The following is a 26,389-nucleotide window of genomic DNA, read 5'->3' as shown; positions in this document are numbered from 1 at the left end:
GCATTTATTACTTCCAGGCTGGACGACTGCAATTCATTATTATCAGGATGTCAAAAAAACTAGCTGAAAAGACTTCAGCTAATCCAAAATGCTACAGCAAGAGAAGAGACAGGGACTAGAAAGACGGAGCATTTTTCTCCTTTTTTGGCTTCCCTTCATTGGCTTCCTGTTAAATCCAGAATTGAATTCAAAATCCTGCTCATCACATACAAGGTCTTGAATAATCAGGCCCCATCTTATCTTAATGACCTTGTAGTACCATATCATTATGAGTATTTAAAAGTAGAATGGGAGGCAGAGCCTTCAGTTTTCAGGCCCCTCTTCTGTGGAACCAGCTTCCAGTTTGGATTCAGGAGACAGACACTATCTGTCACGGGTTGCTCTGAGGATCCACTCGCAGGACTCCGGAGTGCGTTGTAACAGAGACAGTTTATTCACAAAAATCTTCACCAAGTGTATTTACAGGCAGTGCGAGGACAGTGCTATATACAAGATGTGCGAGGACGGGTTCCAGGGCTCCAGGGAAAACAAGGGGATCACACACACGCTCACGCCAACCTCTCTCCGCTAGTGACCAGCCACCTCTTACACGCTCCACACGGGGAAACACGGGGACGGGTCCGGGGAATCTAGAACAGAGAGACAAGTGTTACTTTCTGAGGCGGAAGTGTGGGAAACTAGGGCTCGACGTGTACTGACAGGAGTCTTCACAACAATCCAGCGTTGAACAGCTGATCTCCTCCTTCTGATATACCAGCTGGTCTGATGAGGCCCAGGTGTGCATGATCCGGGAGGGCGTGGGCCGAGGGCGTGAACCCGCCATGAGTTCCGCCCCGGCAAAACAGGGGAGGGGGAGAGAGATTGCTGATCAGTGCCTTGCCGACCCCGCAGGTCGTGACAGTACCCCCCCGCCAACGGGAGCCTCCCGGCGACCCCCAGGCTTCCCAGGGTGAGCCTCATGGAACCGCCGAACCATGGCCCGGTCCAGCAGAGCCGCCTGCGGGACCCAGGAACGCTCCTCAACGCCATAGCCCTCCCAGTCCACAAGATACTGCAGGCCACGGCCCCGGCGCCTGACGTCCATAATCCGAGACACGGAGAAGGCCGGACGGCCAGCGACGACCCGGGCGGGCGGAGGGGGTCCGGAAGGAGGGCACAGAGGACTGGAACAGTGAGGTTTGATCTGCGAGACATGAAACACGTTGTGGATACGCATGGTCCTGGGGAGCTTGAGACGCACAGAAACGGGGTTAACAATGGAGTCCACTTCGAACGGGCCAATGAAAGAGGGGGAGAGCTTTTGCGACTCCGTCCTGAGAGGCACATACCGGGTCGAGAGCCAAACCTTCTGTCCAGGTGAGTAGGCCGGGGCCAGGGACCTGCGGCGATCCGCCTGCCGTTTGTTCCGGTCCGCCGTGCGAAGAAGGGCAGCTCTAGTGGCCCGCCACGCGCGCCGACACCGCCGCAGGTGCTGCTGAACAGAGGGCACAAAGTGCTCACCTTCGATGGCAGGGAACAGGGGAGGTTGGTACCCCAGGGAGGCCTCGAACGGGGAGACGCCTGTGGCCGACGAGGTAAGGCTATTGTGAGCGTACTCCACCCACGTCAGTTGCTCACTCCAGGTGGTCTGATTAGTGGACGTCAAGCAACGGAGAGCCGTTTTGAGTTCTTGGTTGGCCCGTTCCGCTTGACCGTTGGTCTGTGGATGAAAACCTGACGAGAGACTAACCTGGGCCCCCAAGGAGGCGCAGAACTCCCTCCAAACACGTGACGTGAACTGTGGGCCTCGGTCCGAGACCACTTCAGCAGGGATCCCGTGGAGGCGAAACACATGAGTTGACAGAAGCCGGGCGGTCTCCAGGGCAGTGGGGAGCTTGGGGAGAGCGACAAAGTGGGCAGCTTTAGAGAAACGGTCGACAACGGTGAGGATGACTGTGTTACCTGATGACGGCGGAAGACCAGTGACAAAGTCAACCGCAATGTGGGACCAGGGGCGGCTTGGTGTAGGCAAGGGATGAAGTAGGCCGGCAGCAGGCTGGTTGACCGGCTTATTCTGGGCACAGGTTGGACAGGCAGCGATGAAGTCTTGGACGTCCTTGGCCAATGTAGGCCACCAGGTGAACCGCTTGATGAAGGTGACGGTGCGATGAACGCCCGGATGACAGGTGAGTTTTCCGCCGTGGGCCCATTGTAGCACTCGTGAGCGAACCAACGTGGGAACAAAGAGCACTCCCGGGGGACCAGTACCTGGATCCGGTTCCGCCCGCTGGGCCTCCCGTATGGCGGACTCGATCTCCCATGACAGGGCCCCGATAACGCACGTGGGAGGGAGAATGGGAGCCTCACGGGTGGGGTCCTCTGAGGTGGTGAATTGGCGGGAAAGGGCATCGGGTTTCACGTTCCGGGAGCCGGGCCTGTAGGTGATGGTGAAGCAGAATCTGGTAAAGAACAGAGCCCACCTGGCTTGTCGAGCATTTAGTCGTTTAGCCGACCGGATGTATTCGAGGTTCCTGTGGTCAGTCCATACCACAAAGGGTTCTGTTGCGCCCTCTAGCCAGTGGCGCCACTCCTCCAGGGCGAGTTTGATTGCCAACAGCTCCCTGTCCCCGATGTCGTAATTCTGCTCTGCAGGAGAGAGACGACGAGAGAAGTAAGCACAAGGGTGGAGCTTACCGTCTAGTTGCTGGGAGAGAACTGCTCCGACCCCTACATCCGAGGCGTCCACCTCCACGATGAACTGCCGCTTGGGATCCGGTTGCCGGAGGATGGGCGCCGACGCGAAACGTTTCTTTAGCCGGGAAAAAGCCTCCTGAGCCTGATCATCCCAGCAGAAAGGCACCTTAGGGGAAGTTAAACGGGTTAGTGGCAAAGCAATCTTGCTGTAGTCACGAATGAACCTCCGATAAAAGTTTGCAAAACCGAGGAACCGTTGAAGCTGCTTACGGTTAGGCGGCGTGGGCCAGTCTAAGACTGCTTGTACCTTAGCTGGATCGGTTCTTAAATCGCCCCGTTCAATGATGTAGCCCAAAAACCACACAGTACTCACATGAAACTCGCAGTTCTCCCCTTTAACAAACAGCCGATTCTCCAGGAGGCGCTGCAGGACTTGTCTGACGTGATGTACATGATCCGGGAGAGAGCGGGAGAAGATGAGAATGTCGTCAAGGTACACAAACACAAAACGATCGATGAAATCTCGGAGAACATCATTGACTAGACTCTGAAAGACAGCTGGAGCATTAGTCAGTCCAAACGGCATGACCAAGTATTCAAAATGGCCCAGGTGCGTGTTGAAGGCCGTTTTCCACTCGTCACCCTCTCTCATCCTGACTAAGTGGTAAGCATTCCGCAGATCGAGCTTAGTAAAAATGGTCGCCCCCTGCAGGAGTTCGAAGGCGGAGGATAAGAGCGGCAGAGGGTATTTATTCTTAACAGTAATGGTATTGAGACCCCGGAAATCAATACATGGCCGAAGGCTTTTATCCTTCTTAGTGACGAAAAAGAACCCGGCAGCCACAGGGGATGAAGAGTGGCGAATCAGTCCATCAGCCAAGGATTCATTAATATACTTCTCCATGCATTCACGTTCAGGTTGAGAGAGACTGTATAAGCGACTAGTGGGAAGGGGTGCACCCGGGAGCAAATCAATACTGCAGTCGTACGGGCGATGAGGGGGAAGAGAGCGGGCGCGGTCCTTACAAAACACTTGCTTGAGATCATGATACTCTGACGGGATAGCTGAAAGGTCAGGGGGCTCGTGTGGTAGTGGTTTAGCCGCTTTAACGGGAGTAGCTGCTGTCAAACAGGTCATGTGACACTCCTCCCCCCACCCCAGAACCCTCTCCTCCCTCCAGTCGAGCACGGGGTTATGCTGGCGTAACCATGGAAATCCTAGCACCAGGGGCGTGAGAGGGGCTTCAAAGACATAAAACTGCAGCAGTTCAGTGTGATTCCCAGACAGCATTAGGGACACGGGTTCTGTAACATGAGTTATGTCGGGAAGACGTTGACCGTTTAAAGCGGTGACCTGCAACAAGTGGGGTAATGCCCGTGCGGAAATCTTAAGTTTGAGAGCCAGGGAAGCATCTATGAAGCTCTGCTCCGCACCAGAGTCAATCAGCGCCTGAAGAGAGTGAGAGGCAGAGTGGACAGTCACTTTAGCGGCTAGCATGAAGCGTGAAGGAGAATGTGAAAAGGAGACCTCGCCCACCCGTATCCTCCTTTCTACCGGCGGGCGGGGTCTTTTGGCCGAGCAGGACAGACCATGGCGAGATGGCCCTTGCGGCCGCAGTAAAAGCACTCACCGGATCGCCATCTGTGTGCCCTCTCCTCCGGGGAGAGTTGAGAGCGTCCGATCTGCATGGGTTGCTCCTGCTCGTCGCCGCGGTCCACTTCCCGATCGCTACTTCCGCTTCCGCCGGAAGCTGACTCCGCACGCCCCACAGGCCTCTGGGAACCGTAGTTGCTGGCGCGGTGACGCGCCCTCAAATGTTCATCAACCTTAACACATAAGGCGATCACCTCCGATAGAGTCTTGGGCAGCTCCCTCATTAACAGTTCGCCCTTAAGGACATCACAAACATTGTTCAATAAGGTACTTATCAGCGCAGGCTGCCCCCATCCCGTCTCCTCAGCCAGTGTCCAGAACTCCACAGAGAATTCCGCCATACTCCGTCTTCCTTGTTTTAAGTTCAGCAAACGGTGGCCCGTGCCTCAGCTCCGGTGCCCCTTTCGAACACACTTTTGAACTTTGAGAGAAAATCAGCATAGGTAATCTCCGGGCTAGTCCGTAACACTGCTTGGGCCCAGTTCAAGGCTTGACTGCGGAGTAACTGAACGAAAAAGGCTATCTTAGCTCCATCACTTTCATACATTCGCTGCAGCTGCCTAAACTGCAACGTAATCTGCGTTAGAAAACCAGCACACTTGTGGAACTCACCAGCGAATGGCTCCGGTGACGGTAGAGCTCGTTCCAGGGGTTCCGCGGAAGCGGGGGCTGGTGGCGTGGAGTGTTCCGGGGCCGGCGGCTGTGCAGGAGCAGACGGGGGTGGCATAGCGGGACCTGGCAGCGGAACGTGCTGAGCGAGAGCCTGAGTGAGTGCGATCAGCTGTTGGTTAATGTGTTGTAGCATCTGCTCGTGTCGCTCCAACACGGCTTCTGGAGGAGGGGTGGGTTGTAGAGCTGAGTCCGCTGGATCCATAGTATGGCTGGATTGTTACTGTCACGGGTTGCTCTGAGGATCCACTCGCAGCACTCCGGAGTGCGTTGTAACAGAGACAGTTTATTCACAAAAATCTTCACCAAGTGTATTTACAGGCAGTGCGAGGACAGTGCTATATACAAGATGTGCGAGGACGGGTTCCAGGGCTCCAGGGAAAACAAGGGGATCACGCACACGCTCACGCCAACCTCTCTCCGCTAGTGACCAGCCACCTCTTACACGCTCCACACGGGGAAACACGGGGACGGGTCCGGGGAATCTAGAACAGAGAGACAAGTGTTACTTTCTGAGGCGGAAGTGTGGGAAACTAGGGCTCGACGTGTACTGACAGGAGTCTTCACAACAATCCAGCGTTGAACAGCTGATCTCTTCCTTCTGATATACCAGCTGGTCTGATGAGGCCCAGGTGTGCATGATCTGGGAGGGCGTGGGCCGAGGGCGTGAACCCGCCATGAGTTCCGCCCCGGCAAAACAGGGGAGGGGGAGAGAGATTGCTGATCAGTGCCTTGCCGACCCCGCAGGTCGTGACACTATCTCTACTTTCAAGATTAGGCTTCAAACTTTCCTTTTTGCTAAAGCATATAGTTAGGGCTGGACCAGGTGACCCTGAATCCTCCCTTAGTTATGCTGCAATAGACGTAGGCTGCCGGGGATTCCCATGATGCATTGAGTTTTTCCTTTCCAGTCACCTTTCTCACTAACTATGTGTTAACAGACCTCTCTGCATTGAATCATATCTGTTATTAACCTCTGTCTCTCTTCCACAGCATGTCTTTATCCTGTCTTCCTTCTCTCACCCCAACCAATCACAGCAGATGGCCCCGCCCCTCCCTGAGCCTGGTTCTGCAGGAGGTTTCTTCCTGTTAAAAGGGAGTTTTTCCTTCCCACTGTCGCCAAAGTGCTTGCTCATAGGGGGTCATATGATTGTTGGGTTTTTCTCTGTATCTATGAAGCACCTTGAGGTGACTGTTGTTGTGATTTGCATTTTTGCTATTCTTTTCCAGGCTTGATCATGTGGAGGTATTTGGAAAACTGTTTTGGCTAGAGGACGACTGTTGTCTTGCAGAAAGTTAAATCAAATGTATGCGATACACAATCAATTCACAAGAACGCATTGTAAAAGAAAGTCCCATTCTTGCCTGATTTCAACTGAATTCTTCATCAAAACGGAGACAGAATTAAAACGAGTGTTTGCAGCAAATGTGAGCACAAAGCCTCACTTTGTACAAGCCTGCTATTACAGTTCTCCTCTATGCAGACAACGTTCCTGTTTTCAAGGCACAACTTGGATCTGCTGTACAAATCTTATGGATACACACTAAATGAAACAGTAGTGTGCACGACTCCAGATTCTGATCCCTCATCCTAATAGGGTTCCAAATGGCTCACAAAAACCCACATAGCAAATGCTGAGGCTTCAAAATACAAAGTCCATAAACCAATGACTGACATGGGTTTTATCATAAGGGTGATAAATATACAGATTTCAGTCTGTCTTAGAGATTTGATGTTCATTTACCTGCAGATGCACTATACGTGTGTGCTCTGTGGTTTTCCACAACGTTTTGCACATCACTATTTAATACAGGAAGTAGGTGAACTAAAACAAGTCATCTTTCTTTGTGAGAGGACCATATTAATGAAACAAACCTCAATGACATCATAGGGATCCCTAAAGATGCTCCTGCTGCTTCTCTTCCTCCTCATCCTAAGCTTCCTTCTCCTTGTCCTCGACTTCCATCCAATTGTAATTCAATCTAATTGTTTTTCTCTCCCTCCTCTTCCTCATTTTGTTGGAGCTGTGAACAGAATTAGTGTGAATCTGGATTAATTTGTGCAAACAAGAAAAATCTACAGCTTTTTGGTCTTGTGATTTAAGCTGGGAAGATTTATGTGTTGATGCTACCTGCTTCATCACTACGACTGGCTGCTGAGTGATATTTACACCCTGGCTGGATTACAAACTTTAACCCCGTGCTCAACTTTGCCCCAGCATTGATACCTCTTGTTAGTATAATGACCTCTTCTTGGCTTAATGTATGATGGTGGATAAATGAAATATGCAAAGAAAATTTAACTATATTACAAAAGGACATCTATCTTGGAAACATCAAATGACTGGAGCATAACTTGTCAACTAGTCCGAAAATAAGTTATACAGGAACAGTCAAAGACGCACCTTCATGCTCTTCCAGAATTCAAAGTACAGGTTCATGTGAGTATTTAATGTACGGCTCAGCTCTACTGAATTTCAGAGTTTCTAGAGCAGACACAGAGCTCATGTCAAAACAGGCTTCAGGCGCCATTTTAGTGACTTTAACAATATTATAAATTTTAATATCGGTCTAGCTGACATTACGTTATGTACGCAGCACGCAATTGAACCACATATTTTAGAAGCCAAAGTGTTCTAACGTCACTCTCTCGACCTGTCATTTGGCTTGAAACACATATTCACAAATTGCTCATATAGTCAGATCATTTACCTAAGCAGTGTGCTTTGTCAAAACTAAGTAACTGTGTTGGTAATGAACACATAAGTATGTTCATTACATTGACATTCTGTTGTGCAATTGTTATTTACTTGTATTTTATAATTTGACTTACACACTTACATACTGTTGGGTGGTTTGGAAAGTTTACAATAACTAGTATTATCATTATGCTATATTTTCTAATATATATAATAATCTCAAAAGTAATGCCTTAAAGCCAAAAATAGTAATAATTTATTAAAATGTAAAACTAAAGTACAGTATTTGAATGTGTGTATTGTGCCTACTGTTTGTTAACTCACCACATTCATAAATGTCTTAATAATAAATTCCATATTCTATTACCACATTATTTGTGATCAGTGGGTTTGCGGGGTTAGGGGTGTTGGGGGTAGGGTCTTTAGGCTTTGGCCCCCACCCCTGCCACCAGTATATTTTTAAGTATTTCTAACTTTTATTTGAATATTCAGTTTCCTACCATCTGCTCTTAAAGGGTAATCACCAGGTAACCCGCCCTCCCCCTTCGCACACACATGCACACAAACAAAACACACAGTATAATTCACAGCCTCATTATAGTAAATAAATATTTATGCAATTTTACACCATCAAACTTAGATTGCTAAGGATGAAGAACCTTTTGTTCTTTAAAGAACCATTTGTAATAGCTGAAGAACCATCTACAAAATAATAAGGTTCTTTGACGTATGATGGTTCTTTAAAGAACCATGAAGACATCTGAAGAACCATTTAAGAACCATAATTTTTCTAAGAGTACCTGCATTCCTCGTGATGTTCCGTGTTTACCTGTTCCCCCCTCAGGTCCTGATGAATGGTTTGTCCCATTGGATCTGGGTGTGGTGATGAAGGAGGGAGAGGAAGGCACAATTCCCTGCATGGTGTCCAACCCGAACCTCAATGTCTCGCTGTACGAGCGCCCCAGCAGGAGGCTGGTAAGCGGGATGACATATGAGCCGGGGCGTGGCTTCACGGGTCACCTCAATGACACATCATACATGTGCATCGCCACAAACGGAGCTGAGGAGAAGGAGTCGCAGACGTACTACGTCTTCAGCATTATAGGTTTGTGTCTGTCTACCTTCTGATAATGTTTAGTTCACATTTATGCTGAAAGGTTGCCATTCATTCATAAACAAGTCATATTCCTACCTGTCTCCCCTGCTACCTGTATCATTTTTGTGCACCTGCGTATTTCAGTCCCAAAGGTAATGGAAGTGGACCTGACGGTGTCCAGCAGTGTGCTGAAGCAGGGCGAGGTCCTCACAGTAAACTGCACAGTTAGAGACACAGAGATGGTGTTCTTCTCCTGGGGCTTCCCCCGCAGACAGGTATCTGTCTGCCTTCCTGTCTGCTTACCCACCTGTACCTGTCTGTACCTGTCTGTCTGGTGTCACCTAACTATGATGATTTTTCTTTGCAGGAAATTGAGCCGCTGACGGACTTCTTGCCCAATCAGATCCGCTCCTTTGTTAACATCACTGCAGCAACAGTGGCAGATTCAGGTAGGGCGCTCGGTGGCTCAGGTAAAGGTGTGCAGCTTGCTGAGAAACTGTGCTGAGGGAAATAATGACGTACTGTTCCTGCAGGTGTTTATAGCTGCACGGTGCAGGAGACAACACAGGGACAAACTGTGGTGAAAAATATCACAATAACAGTGCTGGGTCAGCAAACACACACACTCACACACACACACACACACACACTCACACACACACACACACATAGAACAGACACACACATGTAAAGTGTGTTTCTCCATGTCTCTGCAGACCGAGGTTATGTTTACCTGTGGCCCTTAGGTGAGACCAATGTGTCATCTCTCCTCCATCACACGCTGGAATTAAGTGTAGATATTGACGCCCACCCCGCCCCCACCATCATCTGGATGAGACAGAACCAATCTGTTGCCACAGAAACCACTACTATCAACACCACACACCTGTCAGACAGCCGGTAGGTCAGAGGTCAGACCTCAGATGAGGAGAATCAGAATCTTTATTGTCATTGTGTTTGCAAACAACAAAAATTGTAAGCAAACCCATTCAGCACAAGTGAAAAAAGGGCACTTTAAAAGGAAAGAAGTTTATGTGTGCAATACATTTTAAACAAATAAACAAATAAATAAATAAATATAGTATGTACAAGACTTTATATAAGAATGAACAAGTGAGAATACGGTTGCCGCACAGTGCTTCAGACCTTAGAATATTGCACAGTTAAAAAGAAAAAAGAAAAGAAAATATTGCATAGTTGAGGGTTGTGTTTTCGCAGTGATTTATCCCCCGAGTGTATTTATTAATGCAACAGCCCTGGCATATGTGCTAATGGTTGCTAAAATGAGGAGGAGCTAAATGTTTGATTGATTAGGTATGTGAGCACACTGACGCTGGTGCGCGTGCAGATGGATCAGACAGGAAGTTACACCGCAACTATTTCCAATGATGACGACATCAGAGAGGCTACATTCAACCTGGAGGTACAAGGTGAGCCACATGGCCACCAGGTGTGTATGCCACATCATGTGACATCATGCTGTCATTTACAGACCTTTTGTGTGCATGCTCAGTAACGAGTGTATTGTGTGAGCTGAGGAGTAACATTATCACATGACCTCAGGCTCCGCCTCCTAGCAGACATCTGTGTATGCATTTAAACAGAGGGCACATTTTACTTTTTAATAACACGTGTGTGTGTGTGTGTAGCTCCACCCAGGATCACATCCCTGTCAGAGGTCAGGAGTAACGCTGTGCTGTGTGTGAGTGAGGGAGCTCCACCCCCCTCTGTTACCTGGTACACCTGTTCCAGCTCACACAGGTAAACACGCACGCACACACACACACACACACACACACACACGCGCACACACACACACACGCACACACACACACACACACACACGCACACACACACACACACACACACACACACACACATAGTGTAACAGTATTGGTGTTACCATGGTGATCCTGTCCTTTAACCTACTGCAGATGCAATCATTTGAATGGCGAGTGGAGGAGCCAATCAAAAGACTCAGAGGGCATGACGCTACAGGAGAACATTACTATGGTGGCAGAGAGAGGTGTCACCCAGGTAACCACTGACATCAAGAGAGTGATGTCATCAGAAGGGAGGGGAAACAGTAACATATTAAGTTGACCGGTGGCTCTGTGTGTGTTTGTTCTACCTGTGCAGGTACACAGCATGCTGACCCTCCAGACTCTCAGCTCTCTGTCGGCCGTTCGCTGTGAAGCCACAAACTCGGTGGGCAGACAAGCGAAGGACCTGCGAGTCATCTCCAGCTGTACGTATCCATGCTGCAGGCGTTTGAGCTCAGGCGGGTTCTCTGAGGAACTGAGGCAGAACGTTCATTCAAACACTGTCTTCAGATGTCTGCTTTAAAACATCGTCCACATCCTGAGCACACAAACAGCTGCTGACAGAGGAGAAAGAGCTCCTCAGAGCTCCTGTCCATCACAGAGGTCACAGGAGTGGCTGAATGCATGAAGGAAGAGATGAAAAGTGAAATGTGACTAGAGAAGTGGAGACAAGCTCATGCTGTGACTTAGACTAACACACCATAACTCATCTGGTCAGCATGTGAACATCGGGATCTCCTGCCAGATGTTCAATACTTTGAATAAAGGTGCTGCAGATACATGGAGGAGATGATCAGAAGCTGAAGTTTCACTGAGTTTGGTACAAAGACTCAAACATCTCAGGAGGAGCTCAGAGAGACAAAGAAGAATTTATTTCTAAAGAAAATCTACTGAAGAAGAACTGAGGCCTCAACAAAGAGAGCAGCACTGGTTAGGAAAACCCTCAGAGGACGATGATCAGTGCTGGATGTGACAGAGTCAAATCTTCTGCTAAAAAGAGGAACCTGAAATATTACTTGGCTTGGCTCTCTTACTTGGCTCTCGGTGAAGGCGGTCGCACTTTTCTCCTCTCCTCCTTCCCCTTATCTTCCCTGCTTAGCCTCTTGTGTCCTGTCTTGTCTCGCGTGCACTACTTTTCCCTTGAACAGTCTCTCACTGTCGTTCTCTAAAACCTAACAGAGAATTATGGATTTGATCAACTGGTCTCTGAACGCTATTGACACCCTACAAATGCAGGCCATTTACCATTTACCATTTACCCTCTTCTCAACGAGAAGTCTGGGCTCGGGAGAGCCCGAGTGCCCTGGAGGGACTTTCCCTGCCGGATATACGATGGATGGGTGGCAAACCTGGAGGATCTTGTGCCTGGCGGGACTGTCTATCGAGGACGCTGAGGATATTTACCTATTCGGAACCATGATAACAGGGTTCTTGCTGATCGGAGCTGGCTTGGCCCTGACTTATCGGAGAAATAAGAGAGCGGAACCAGCTGTTCAAACCCCCCCTAAGCTGACCGCTGGAATTGAAGCGATGGGACGAGGCGCGGCCTCCCACGCCGAACGCAGCATGGTTAACACCTTGGAGACGCTTACAGCTGCCGTGAAGACTCAAACTAACACCATTGAGCGTATGATGGGATACATCAGAGAGGGGCCTGCTCACAATAACACCCTTGAGCGAAAGTTGGATAACATCGCAGAACGGCTCACTGCAGGTGTGGGGTCTCAGAACCAAAAGAATGACAACACCACGGAACAGAAGCTTGATACCATCATGGGGAGGCTCGCAGCGCTCCAACGGGAAATCGAGGCCCCAGTGTCAGAGTGCTAAATTCGCTGCTCGCATAAAGGAGAAATCAACAATATTCTACATTTGGACACCACGGCGCCAGCTGCTCAGGCCCAAGGCTGGAGCCCACCAAAACAACTCCCTGATAACGACTGTGTGATGATTATTCTTCCCGCCCCATGAAGGACACCTGGATCGGCTGGAGGACTGTTTACTTAGCCTGATACAGCGAAGGACACTGTCTCAGCTGAACTATGGACATGCACACACATACACTTACACTGGTAAGCACGCACTCATCCCCCTCCCTTCCAAACGCCTTCGATGCTTGTTCCTGCGGGGGAAGGCAGCGGGTCTGCGTGCCGCGCTGAAATGGTAGCATGGTGCAGGACGACTGCTGTGTTCCTTCGAATCACCCCCCACCCCCCTATCCATCCCCTGTGGCTTGTCATGTGCTCTGATGTTGTGATGTGGACATTAATGTGCTCTCTGTGCAGAGTTTTTTTTTTTTTTTTTTTGTTTCCTGTTCTCATGCTGTCCTCCCATAGGTTGCCCAGCGTGTGAAGAGGTCTCTTTTTTTTCCTCTTGTACTTTTCCCAATGTTGTGTAATTTTTTTCAGTGTTATTCTCCCAACGCTGCCGATCTCCGACTGTATTCCCTTGTGTTGTCTTGTTGTTGTGTGTGTAAGTCGGGGGGGGGGTGTCCTATTCCTCTGTGGGGCAACCTGCATATGGCCAATAAAGCATTCATTCATTCATTCATTCATTAAAGAGCCAGGAGAACCTGTCACTGTCTGAGCTGGCAGACCGTGGCGGGGTTAGAGGGTGGACCCAATTGCAGACACATGGAGTGGAGGTGAATGTTTAACAAAAAGCAAGCCGTAATTGTTGGCGGGAAAAAAAAAACAAAAAACCCAGAGGCAAACAGGGAACTGACAAATACAAAGAAAAGCCTGAAACTTGGAAATGCAGGTGGAGATACACAGGGGACGATGAACAGACGATCTGACTGGTAGCAACGGAGAATACACACATGAGGAAACAGGGAACAGGAAGGGAACACAGCTGTAACTAATCGAAGAAGATGAGACATGGAGAAAGCAAAACAGAAACCGGCACCCGACACAGACTGTCAAAGTAAAACAGGAGGCACACGAAAGTAGAAACAGGGATGACAAGAGGGAACAAAAGTGAGGCACAGGAACATCTAAGCACTAGAAATCATTAATAACCAGAAACAATATCAATAATCGCAAACATAAACACGGAGTCACTAGACTCCGCATCATGACAGAACCGGCACCCTCCCCTCACCCCCACCGGTCCTTGAGCCTTGTTCTGCTGGAGGTTTCTGTCTCTTCTTTAGCTTCTTTACCTTACAATATAAAACGCCTTGAGGCAGTTGTGGTGATTTGGCGCTATATAAATAAAATTGCTTTCAATAAGAGAAGCTCTATTTAGGATAAACCCACAAGAAAAGATGATCAGTACTGGGTGAGAGGGATAAAGTCAAGCCTCCTGCTAAAAAAAGTTAATATTAAAACAAAATAATAATTAATCCTACAGTTTTTGGCAGGTTTTGTTTGTTTTTTTGTTGTTTAGGGTAAATTATTGTATTTATTTCTAACATTTCTTATGTTATCTGTGTTCAGCTCTCCTGTCTCAGGTGGTGGTCTTAGCAGTAGTCCTGGTGTTGGTCATCATTGCTGTCATCTTCCTCATCATCCTCATCATCTTATGGAGGAAAGTTAGTATTCAGATGAAATAAACGTCTAGCTGAACAGTAGTACTAGCTCCATTACTGTTGCATGGACCGTCAAATATTTGCTGCATGTTCATGTAACTTCATGAATCCACCAAAGTATTTGGTTCCGTTTTATTTCTGTGTGTAGAAACCTCATTATGAAGTTCGTTGGAAGGTGATCGAGTCTGTGAGTCCTGATGGACAGCAGTACACCTACCTCGACCCCACCCAGCTGCCCTACAGCCCAACCTGGGAAATAGACAGAGACCATGTAGTTCTTGGTAAGACTGCAAAACCATATTTTATGTAACAATGAGATTAATTCATCAATGTCTCTCCCTCATTGTGCCTTACACGGCACGAGTCTTTGTGTCCTGGGTTTTGTCTTTGGCTCCAAACAGGTATAAACCTGTTTTTGCCTTCAAACACTTCTGGATTGTTTTCACATAATTTTCAGTGTGATTATTGATCTGCTATCTATGGAGCTCTGTCTCAGCAATTTGACTCTCAGTGACCCTCATCCTACCTCCACTAGGTGTGAAGATTGATGATTGTGCAGCTGAGGATTCTGGGCCATTCATGAAGGCGTTTCCTGATTGTAAACAGAAATTTCCCCTGGGAGATTGTGTTTCAGATGTTTTTCAGATCTTCCTCATGCTGCAGAATATATTCAATGTTCCAATGAGCACTTGGAACAAACTGCAAATCTTTGATTTCATCAAGAAAGTCATCAAGAAACTCAACCAACCACGATACTGTCCAATCACACCTGAGCCTGAGAAAAAATGGGACAACTGTGTATAAAAACTCAATTCCTTATCAGATTCTTTTATATCAAAGCTGAAATTCACATTTGGACTGAATCGTTCCACATCTAAAGACTATGTTACTGACCTTTAAGCTTTGGAGTAAGTTGCAGTTTGAAGTAAGATGAGAAAGTCATTCTATCATCGCAGAAACCCCATCTGCCTCTCTGTCTTCAGGACAGGTGCTGGGTTCAGGGGCTTTCGGACGTGTTGTTGAGGCAACCATCTCTGGTCTGATTAATTCTCATTCTACAAAGGCGGCCGTGAAGATGGTCAAACGTACGTAGCTGTCTGTCTGTCTTTCAGTCTCTCTGACTGTCTGTCTGTCAGTGGTTTGTATCATGTCTATCTAACAGACTCCAATTTGTGCATGTAAATGGAGAGTCTTCTTCACACACTTCACAGAAGTTTAATTATGGAGTTGCACAGGGTTCAGTGCTAGGACCAATTCTGTTTACATTATACATGCTTCCCTTAGGCAGCATCATTAGAAGACATAGCATACATTTTCACTGCTATGCAGATGACACCCAGCTCTATCTGTCCATGAAGCCAGATAACACACACCAATGAGTTAAACTGCAGGAATGTCTTAAAGACATAAAGACCTGGATGGCCGCTAACTTTCTGCTTCTTAATTCAGATCAAACTGAGGTTATTGTACTCGGCCCTGAAGATCTTAGAAATATGGTATCTAACCAGATTCTTACTCTGGATAGTAATGGATTGCATTTATAAAGCGCTTTTCTAGACACTCAAAGTGCTTTACAATTCCACTAGTCAGTCACTCTCACATTCACACACTGGTGGAGGCAAACCACAGTTATAGCCACAGCTGCCCTGGGGCAGACTGACAGAAGCGAGGCTGTCATCGGCCCCACCAGCCAACACCAGTAGGGTGAAGTGTCTTGCCCAAGGACACAATGACCAGGACAGACAAAGCTGGGGATCCAACTGGCAACCTTCCGGTTACAAGATGCGCTTCCCAACCCCCTGAACCACGGTTACCCCGTGGATGGCATTACCTTGGCCTCCAGTAAACTGTGAGGAACCTTGGAGTCATTTTTGACCAGGACATGTCCTTCAATGCACATATTAAACAAATATGTAAGACTGCTTTCTTCCATTTGTGCAACATCTCTAAAGTTAGAAATATCCTGTCTCAGAGTGACGCTGAAAAACTAGGCTGGACTACTGAAATTCATTATTATCAGGATGGCCTAAAAACTCCCTGAAAAGCCTTCAGTTAATCCAAAATGTTGCAGCAAGAGTCCTGACAGGGACTAGAAAGAGAGAGCAGATTTCTCCTGTTTTGGCTTCCTGTTAAATCCAGAATTCAAAATCCTGCTCCTCACATACAAGGTCTTAAATAATCAGGCCCCATCTTATCTTAATGACCTTGTAGTACCATATCACCCTATTAGAGCACTTCGCTCTCGCTCTGCAGGCCTACTTGTTGTTCCTAGAGTATTTAAAAGTAGAATGGGAGGCAGAGCCTTCAGTTTTCAGGCACCTCTTCTGTGGAACCAGCTTCCAGTTTAGATTCAAGAAACAGACACTATCTCTACTTTTAAGAGTAGGCTTCAAACTTTCCTTTTTGCTAAAGCATATAGTTAGGGCTGGACCAGGTGACCCTGAATCCTCCCTTAGTTATGCTGCAATAGACATAGGCTGCCGGGGATTCCCATGATGCACTGGGTGTTTCTTCTTCACTCACTAATAGACCTCTCTGCATTGAATCATATCTGTTATTAACCTCTGTCTCTCTTCCACAGCATGTCTTTATCCTGTCTTCCTTCTCTCACCCCAACCAATCACAGCCCTCCCTGAGCCTGGTTCTGCAGGAGGTTTCTTCCTGGTAAAAGGGAGTTTTTCCTTCCCACTGTTGCCAAAGTGCTTGCTCATAGGGGGTCATATGATTGTTGGGCTTTTCTCTGTATGTATTATTGTAGGGTGTAAATTACAATATAAAGTGCCTTGAGACAACTGTTGTTGTGATTGGTGCTGTATAAATACAACTGAATTGAACTAAATTGATTGAAACATTAATTAAAGGCAGGACTTCTTTGAGCAGTTTTATAGGAATGGGGTCTAAAAGACACATTGATGGTTTGGAAGAAATATTTACAAAGTTAACTCAGAAAGATCAATTGGAGAAAAGACTCTAAATGAGTATCAATGGTACTGAAAGTAGCTGTAGATAATGTTACATCTGTGAGATGATTATGAGTCATTTTTTCTCTAATGGTTAAAATCGTATTTGCGAAGAAGTTCATGAAGTCATTACTAGTTAACGTTAAAGGGAGGGTTGGCTCAACGGTGCTCTGACTTTTTGTCAGCCTGGCTACAGTGCTGAAGAGAAACCTGGGGTTGTTCTTATTTTCTTCAATCAGTGATGAATAGTAAGATGTTCTGGCTTTGCGGAGGGCTTTCTTATAAAGCAGCAAACTATTTCTCCAGGCTAAATGATGAGCTTCTAAATTTGTGACATGCCATTTTCTCTCCAGCTTACGAGTCATCTGCTTTAGGCTACGTGTTTGAGAATTATACCACGGAGTCAGGTACTTCCGATTTAAGGCCTTAGTTTTCACAGGAGCTACAGTATCCAGAGTCGTACGTAGTGAGGAGGTAAAATTATCCTCCTAAGACCCGAACTCTTCCACAGCATGCATTTTTAATTTCTCTTTGATATTTGGGCTGATTGGGACCCGATGAATGTAAAAACAAAGAATCACCAGATTTTTTTTTTACCTAATTTTTGTTTCTAAGAAAAATCAGAGCCACATATGAGGATATTTGTTTAAAATTTCGATAGAACAGTAGCAGTATAATGTCCTCGTAAGTGGATATCAGGCAGTTTTAGAGCAAAATTGAGTATTTTGGTCTAAATAACCCAAAATGTGATGTCCACATATGTGGAAGCCAGGTCCTAGGAGGTTAATAGCAAGATGATCGACCTCTGTTGGAGTAGTGTTCAGGTAGCTGCTCTGCTCTGTGTTGGTACAGGGCATTGAAGATGATAACAGTGGGTGTGTGGAGGTAAACACAGACGACACGAGAGCTCTCGATTAACACTGCTGGTTTATTACTCATCACCACACAACTGAATACTTTTCCCTCCAAAACACAGCAACAACACTTCCTGAGAACTGGGTGTGAGTGGAGCCCTCCAGTGGTCCGCCACAGGTGGATTATATTCTTAAACTTAGTTACAGCACTTTCAGAAAGTCATCTACTGTGATGAAGTCAACTCTCCGCTGCTGTGTAATCAATTATTGTAAATGTAAATGTTATCAGGAAATGTTTAGGGTAAGGAAATGATAAGGACACACTGATGGAAAGTCTCTGGACCCTGCTGTTCAAAGATGGACCAGTCTGTGAGATCAAGACAGTCCTATAGTTGGAGAAGAACATCATCTGCTTCATGTCACCATACACATGGTTGACTGTCCTATCCCCCTGGTAGAATCCTGAACAAGTTGGTGGAATTTCAATCCAAAGTAAAGTCGAGGCTTAGGCCGAGGCTGATGTCTGTTAGTTCCTGATGACTGAAAGTGATCAGTGAGTTGCAGGAAGGAGCAAAGAAAAGGCATGAAAAACCCAAAAAGGTGCACAGTAGTTGGGAGCGCTGTGCTGCTGCATACCTATGTGCTACCGTATGTGCTGCCATCTTGAGGGGGTTTAATACTTTGGCCAGATTTCTAGAAATGAGAGCTGCTCCATCCAAAGTATCCCCTAAGAAGACCAGGTTTCCGCCAGAAACGTTCCCAATTATCTATGAAGCCCGCATCGTTTTTTTGACACCACTCAGACAGCCAGCAATTTAAGGAGAACATGCGGCTAAACATGTCACTCCTGGTCTGATTGGGGAGGGGACCAGAGAAAAATACAGAGTCCCACATTGTTTTGGCAAAGTTACACACCGATTCAATATTGATTTTAGTGACCTCCGATTGACATAACCTGGGTGTCATTACAGCCAGTGTGAAAATATAGTTAGGGCTGGACCAGGTGACCCTGAATCCTCCCTTAGTTATGCTGCAATAGACGTAGGCTGCCGAGGGATTCCCATGATGCATTGAGTTTTTCCTTTCCAGTCACCTTTCTCACTCACTATGTGTTAACAGACCTCTCTGCATTGAATCATATCTGTTATTAACCTCTGTCTCTCTTCCACAGCATGTCTTTTATCCTGTCTTCCTTCTCTCACCCCAACCGGTCGCAGCAGATGGCCCCGCCCCTCCCTGAGCCTGGTTCTGCCGGAGGGTTCTTCCTGTTAAAAGGGAGTTTTTCCTTCCCACTGTCGCCAAAGTGCTGCTCATAGGGGGTCATATGATTGTTGGGTTTTTCTCTGTATCTATGAAGCACCTTGAGGCAACTTTTGTTGTGATTTGGCGCTATATAAATAAAATTAAATTGAATTGAATTGAAAAGCAGTTTCACCAACAGGTTCCTTCAACAGAATTCAGCATTAATGAATCAATGGTAAAGAAGTGGAAGAAGAGCAGTTTTTGGCTTGCACCACATTCCAAACGTGCTTCGTCTCTTTGCCATTACTGTCACCCGGCAGAATTTGCAGATGATATTGCTTGCAGCCGCTGCAATGCTTTCCACCAAAACAGGCGCAGCTTGATGACACACATGTGCTATTGCGGTAGAGCGGTATAGTTAAAATTCCTACTGTTGGCCAGATTTATATAGTTTCTACCGTATACCATTTAAACCGCCCACCCCTATTTATACCTATATGTAGCACTTATGTGGGTTTATATACAGTACCAATGGATAATAACCAAGGTGATTAGTAATATCGGCTAGTATCAGAAGAGTAAGAATGACTCTTAGAGCTCTGGTACAGAGAAATGAATGACAGAGAAACCAGACAAAGCACAGTTGTGTGGCTTAAAGGAAATTTTAGTGATTTAAGCCTTTTTTTAAAAAGATGTTTTTTTAAACAACACAGAATTACAACACATTTTAACAAAGATTTGAAGTATATAAAATTTCCCCCAAAGTAGCAAAAAAATAAATTAAATTAAATTAAATTGTGCACAAGTAAAGAATGAGTCTTTTAGGTCCAAATGGTACCAGTGGGGCCCATGACAAATGGATGTATTGCAACAAAGTTCTGTCCAATGAGAAGTGTGTGTGTGTGTTTGTCTGTCCTACCGCATTACTTGTACAGTGCAGGATTGCAGTCCATCAATGTGCAAAAGAGTGTGCGCACATATGTGTATTGTCCACTAGAATCTCAGGTTGGCTCCAATGAACACTGGAATACTCCGGGATTTGGAATCGCTGAACTGGTCCTTGGATTCGTCCCAAATAAATAAGTATATCACTCCTTTTAAGAAATGGAATAATATGCAAAAAATTATCAGAAACTGAACAAAGTGCATATAATCAATTTCAATAACATGTAAACAGGTGACTTCAGTCTACGAATAGGAATATTAACATAGATGTGCTTCACGTACCATAGGCCTAATAGTACAAGTGGAAATACACTAAAAATTACCTCCACATATCCATTACTGAGCATAGTAAAATAACCGATTGACATCAAAACAGTATAAGGAAGGTGTCGCTCTGTCCTCTATGACAGCAAACACAAAACTGTACTTCATGAACAATATCAGTTTAAATGGTTTTTAACTTGTTAGAGCTTACCGATAAAAATGTTTTAGCCCACCTGCTCTGATCGGCTGTAGAAGCAAGACACTAAAACTTGGGAGCTGGTACTAAAGAGGGACAAGAGCTACCTAGAGCTTTACCGATTGGCTTACACGAGAGGAGTGGAATAAAACAATAGGCTCTCATCAGAGCTCATCAACACTTGGAAAAAAAAAACCTCTTGTTTAACCAAAACACATATATAAATCTGCGTCCCTTTTAGGTTTACATAAATATATTGATTTTGTTTCACTGTCATTAAAGAAGGACTATAAGAGCAGAAATAATGAACATGAAATTAGATGATTTTAGAAACTGGGTTACACCTATTTGTATATTTATCTATCAATATCTCTGTTTCTACACTAATTTTATATGAGTGCTTGTTGGTTATTGTATATTTGCTACTATGACAACTCAGTTTACCTCTGGGATTAATAGTTTTTCAGATTCTGATTCTGAGTTATAATTTTACTGAATTTACATTTACCCTTAGCCAGCAGTTTTACATTTCCCTCAATGTCGCCTGCTCTTGCCCCTGGAAGACAATTGACTATGATTGCCGGTGTCTGTAGCTTCACATGTCTGAGAACAGAATAATCAATTACCAGAGTTTGACCCCCAGCGGGTGTGTCGCCGAGTGGGGAAAAATGGTTAGACACATGAACAGGTTGGTGGTGTACCTGGACCTTTTGTTTAAGACAATGCTTCCTCCTCACCGTCACCCAGCCGCCCTCTTTCCCCAGCTGCTTGGGGTCTGCCGGGGAATAGCTAGCGGGGCCTACGCTATCTTTGGCTGCCCCAGCTACAGGGGCCTGGCTAGCTGCGGGTGAATGAAGGGTGCGAAGCTGAGTCTCCAATTCAGTAATCCTGGCCTCCAGAGCTGCAAATATGCTGCATTTGTTACAAGTATCATTACTGCTAAAGGACGCAGAAGAGTAACTAAACATCTGACACAATGAGCAGGAAAGTGCAGGAGGGACACGTGAAGAGGCCATGCTGCTAGCGAGTGCGTTATAAGCTAAGCTAAGCTAGCAAAACAGTAAAGACACAGTGAGTGAATACTTTGGCTATAAATTAGGTAGTGAGTACACAGAGACTGTGCTTTGGATGAAGTAAGTGAAGATTATGCTGTGAAATAAAATGTTATCTGTAAGTGTTTAATTAAATTGGCTGCACAGGTGAGCTACACAAATGGAACAGGAAGTGATACTCTACCACAGAGAGAACCAACACCAAATGACAGCACCACATACTGTCTAGCTGTGTGTCTGTGACACTCTGACTGTCTGTCTGTCTCTTGTTTGTTTGTATGTCTGACAAACTCTTCCTGACTGTTTTTTTTTTGTCTGTCTGTCTGAATGTATCTGTTTGTCTGTAGGTCTGTCTCTCTGTCTTTCTGTTGGTTGGGCTATCTACCCGTCTGTCTGACTGTCTGACTGACTGACTCTGTCTTTCTGCAGCGAGAAGTGATGCAGTTCAGTCTCTGATGTCAGAGTTGAAGGTTTTGGTTCATCTCGGTCCTCACCTGAATGTTGTCAACCTGCTGGGAGCCTGCACGAGAGGAGGTCTCAGTTTACTCCTGATATAATCTTTGTTTAATCCCAAAGTGTTCTTCATATAACCCTAATATCATTCTTAAACAAATCCAGACATATCTCCAAAGGTTGATTTTGTTCATCTGGACGCAGCGTTTTCAGTGGGAGAAACAATTCGTCACTCATCCAAGTGACTTCTTCAGTCTCAGCTGACTGCAGGTTTCCCCAATCTTATAAACAGTACATTTGCATAATTACTGAAACCAGCCCACTGAAGAACCTGGCCTCCCAGCCCATTGTTCCTTCAGTGGTTTCACTGGTTTCAGTCATTTTGCAAATGTACTGTTTATAAGATTTGGGAAACCTGCAGTCAGCTGAGACTGAAGAAGTCACTTGGATGAGTGACGAAACGTTTCTGAAACTGAAAATGCTACACCTCTGTCAGTGCGCCCCAGGGCAGCTCTGGCTACGATGTAGCTTGCCATCACCAGTGTGTGAATGGGTGAATGGCTGAATGTAGTGTAAAGTTCTTTGGGGTCCCTAGGGACCAAATAAAGCGCTATACAAATACAGGCCATTTACCATTTACCATTTTATGTCCAGATGAACAGAATCAACTTTTGGAGATTTACTTACCTGGATGATTGAGCATGCATTAAGACATAATCCAGACATAATTCCAAGCAAATACAGAATTAATCCTCTTCTAATCCTCATTTATTTCTAGACTATTCTTTTCCCGAGTATTCACAAACTAATGTCTATCCTACAGTAAGTAATTTTATTTTTATTTATTTACAAGTTTCCAACTTAACCATGACTGATTATGACCAACACTAATGAGTGAACAGGTGAGGCACACCGACTGTACATAGCGGAGATTAAACAGAGCTGTTCTTGTTATCTGCAGTATCCTGGGATTATAATTTATGGAGATACTTGACTTAGTTCTAACCCAAGTCTTAGTCCTAAACCATCTCCAATGCTGTCCATACTCAAACTGATGCTAACTTAATCCTGACATGTCACCTGTGCAGGTCCCGTCTATCTGATCACTGAGTTCTGTTGTCATGGAGACCTGGTGAACTACCTGCAGAGGAACAAACATACCTTTCTACATGGAGACACACAGACCAAGAGGTCTGTCACACACCCACAGCCACACACACATGTAGATTCTGTCCAGTGCTGACTCACCGGCTCATTCACAGTGACAATGATGGAGGTTACATAGACATGAACAAAGAGGAGAGCGCTCAGTACGTTGCCATGAAGGAGCTCAGCTACGCCGACATCGAACCCGCCGTATACGAGACACCGTACACGCCTGCAGGTGATGGCTGCACACAGTTATGGCCATAAATATGTGGACACACTACACTCCTACCTGCAGAGTCAAGTCACTGAACATCCATATTAAGAAGCTGTTCCATGGACAAGTATGGGATATCTCTGGTTTAACTGGTGTTGTTCTACTTCAGACCAGCAGGAGGCATCATCGCTGCTCCTCAGTGACAGTCCTCTCCTCAGCCTCAATGATCTCATCAGCTTCTCTTACCAGATTGTTCAGGCTATGGACTTCCTATCATCTAGAAAGGTACTAACACTCATAAACGCAAATTGTTCAGTATGTACCTGTCACATGACCATAGGTGATGGGGCCTGATGATTTAAGACGTTGAATGTGAGGAGCAGGATTTTGAATTCTGAATATAACAGGGAGCCATTGCAGCGGAGTGAAGAGTTCGTGGGATGCTCCACAATGCTGGTGGCTTTGTGGATGCAGTGAGTACAATTAGTGTCTGATTACTAGCTAAGTCAGTCAGAGGTCAATAAAGTCAATATTGAATCAGTGTGTAACTTTGCCAAAACAATTGTGGGACTCTGTAGATTTCTCTGGTCCCCTCCCCAATTGGACAAGGAGTGGCATGTTTAGCCGCATCTTCTCCTTAAATTGCTGGCTGTCTGAGTGGTGTCAAAAACAATGTGGGCTTCACCCAGGAGTGCAGAGGTAGGTTGAGTATCCAAAATTGTGCTCAAGTAAGAGTAGCATTACTTTAAAATATTGTTACTCAAGTAAAAGTGAAAAGTAGTCATTCAAAAAATTACTCAAGTAAGAGTAAAGAGGCTACACTGACGCTAGGTAGTGTGACGATCCAGCGAGGAAGCAGCATCTCCTGCCGTCTTAAGTAGTCTGCCAGGAATAATGCTTGTGATGAGAAGCTAGAGCAGAATCAGTGTGAATGAGCCAATCGTGTGCATTAAGGGTGGGTTCAGAGGTGGGGAAGCAAAGTCCAGTTCCGCCCTGGTGGGAGACAAAAACACACCACACTCTCTCCAGATGCTGAGAACTATGACAATAAATACACAAATTTTAGTATTTTCCAAAAGAATATATTTAAAAACATTAACAAATTAAAGCTGCAAGCAGCGTTAAGACGGCCCTCGTACCCCGGCGTGTCGAGCCACGCCCATCACCTACGCCCAGCAGGTCCTATCTAATGTCACACTGATGGATTTAACGCGTAGAAGAACAAGATAAAATTTCATTTTGTTCAATGATGATTATACTCTACTTTGCATTTCCTCTTTCCACTAGGTGGCGCTCTAAACATTACTGAGAAATGGCATATCAAACATTTTTGAGCTTGGCTCTCATCATGCCTGTGAAGTTTGGGAGAGACTGGGCATTGTGTCTTTGAATGACAGCAGTTTCGTGCTTTTTGGCGGGTGCTTAAAACTCCGCGTGACGCCATGGCCATGCCATTTCACCAAACGTAAAATGCTTCGCAATATAACATCACAAACATCTTTAGATTCCATTCACTGACAATCACATCAGTCTGATGAGATCCTTAGGAGGAGGTTGTTAAAGTACGAGGCCTGAAAAGAGGAAAAAATGTCACCAAAATTACACCTTCAATTGACAATGGCTGACTTCCTGTTGGATTTGAGGTACTGCTCCAAGACACCTTTTTGTACATCTTGATATCTTACATTAACTTCCCAAGTTTCAGAGTCAAAAATCAAACATAGGGCAAGGGTATTTTGAAGTTTTGTAGGGGGTGCTGTGGAGCCATTTTGCAATATTTAATGAAAATGATCAGACAAAAAGAAAGCCTTCCTCACATTGGAGGTGTGTGCCAGATTTCAAGATTTTTTGAGGTTTCCAAGCCCCTCAAAAGCTACATCATGTTCCATGGTAAAAATGGTAAATGGCCTGTATTTGTGTAGTGCTTTACTTAGTCCCTAGGGACCCCAAAGCGCTTTACACGTTCAGTCATCCACCCATTCACACACACATTCACACACTGGTGATGGCAAGCTACATTGTAGCCAGAGCTGCCCTGGGGCGCACTGACAGAGGTGAATCATGGTGAATCGCCTTGCCACACGGGTGCGCCATTCAATTTAAATTCACAATTAGAATAGAATAGGAGTAATCCTTTAATTGTCCCACAAGGGGAAATTCAGTTGTAACAGCAGCAAGAAAAATACATACACAAACAAACAGTACACAGGGCACAGAGCAGTAACATACAATTTTTTTACATATTTACATCAAGGACAATAGTTACCAAAATCAGAGTACTGTACAGTTATTAAAATTAAATATAATTATGACACTGAAACATCATTGGGGACTGATGTTTATTCTCACCATTTTTCAGATGAATCTGATCATCATGTGAGGAGCAGTACATCCAAGTGTAAGACATGACATTTCCTGTTCCCACTAGGTGGCGCTCTGAGTATTTCTGACAATGTGCATATCAGTCTGTTCAGGGTGGGAGTGTTATCCTGCTTGTGAAGTTTGGGGGCAATCAGACTGGATTCCTTTAAGTTATAGCAATTTTGGTCTTCATGGCGACACATCAATGTTCGCCCTGCTGCTGGGGTCACGCCCTTTGCTAAAAACTCACAGTTTCCAATATGGTAAATGGCCTGTATTTATATAGCGCTTCACTAGTCCCTAAGGACCCCAAAGCGCTTTACACATCCAGTCATCCACCCATTCACACACACATTCACACACTGGTGATGGCAGCTACATTCTAGCCACAGCCACCCTGGGGCGCACTGACAGAGGCGAGGCTGCCGGACACTGGCGCCACCGGGCCCTCTGACCAACACCAGTAGGCAACGGGTGAAGTGTCTTGGCCAAGGACACAACAATCGAGACTGTCGAAGCCGGGGCTCGAACCGGCAAACTTCCGATTACAAGG

The 26,389-nt window shown here is 45.8% G+C and overlaps 1 protein-coding gene across 2 annotated transcripts in view; it reads left to right on the top strand.

The window, feature by feature from the left end:
- LOC146566459 (platelet-derived growth factor receptor beta-like) overlaps positions 1-26,389 on the top strand; it is a 52,936-nt gene that overhangs the window by 9,120 nt on the left and 17,427 nt on the right. For both annotated transcript variants that reach the window (XM_085290132.1, XM_085290134.1), the window contains 16 exons: positions 8,540-8,800; positions 8,936-9,066; positions 9,159-9,240; positions 9,325-9,399; positions 9,508-9,691; positions 10,106-10,221; positions 10,441-10,552; positions 10,726-10,828; positions 10,931-11,039; positions 14,055-14,149; positions 14,295-14,427; positions 15,130-15,231; positions 22,089-22,193; positions 23,201-23,303; positions 23,375-23,496; positions 23,645-23,760. In XM_085290132.1, the coding sequence (XP_085146258.1) occupies positions 8,540-8,800; positions 8,936-9,066; positions 9,159-9,240; positions 9,325-9,399; positions 9,508-9,691; positions 10,106-10,221; positions 10,441-10,552; positions 10,726-10,828; positions 10,931-11,039; positions 14,055-14,149; positions 14,295-14,427; positions 15,130-15,231; positions 22,089-22,193; positions 23,201-23,303; positions 23,375-23,496; positions 23,645-23,760 (1,949 nt within the window). The remainder of the gene's footprint in view (positions 1-8,539; positions 8,801-8,935; positions 9,067-9,158; positions 9,241-9,324; positions 9,400-9,507; positions 9,692-10,105; positions 10,222-10,440; positions 10,553-10,725; positions 10,829-10,930; positions 11,040-14,054; positions 14,150-14,294; positions 14,428-15,129; positions 15,232-22,088; positions 22,194-23,200; positions 23,304-23,374; positions 23,497-23,644; positions 23,761-26,389) is intronic.

This window comes from Mchenga conophoros, linkage group LG10 (assembly GCF_057382185.1).
Source record: "Mchenga conophoros isolate Kocher_MC1m ecotype Shallow Benthic linkage group LG10, M_conophoros_male_GT1.1, whole genome shotgun sequence".
Classification (NCBI taxonomy): Eukaryota; Metazoa; Chordata; class Actinopteri; order Cichliformes; family Cichlidae; genus Mchenga; species Mchenga conophoros.
This window is presented reverse-complemented; position numbering and strand designations above follow the sequence as displayed.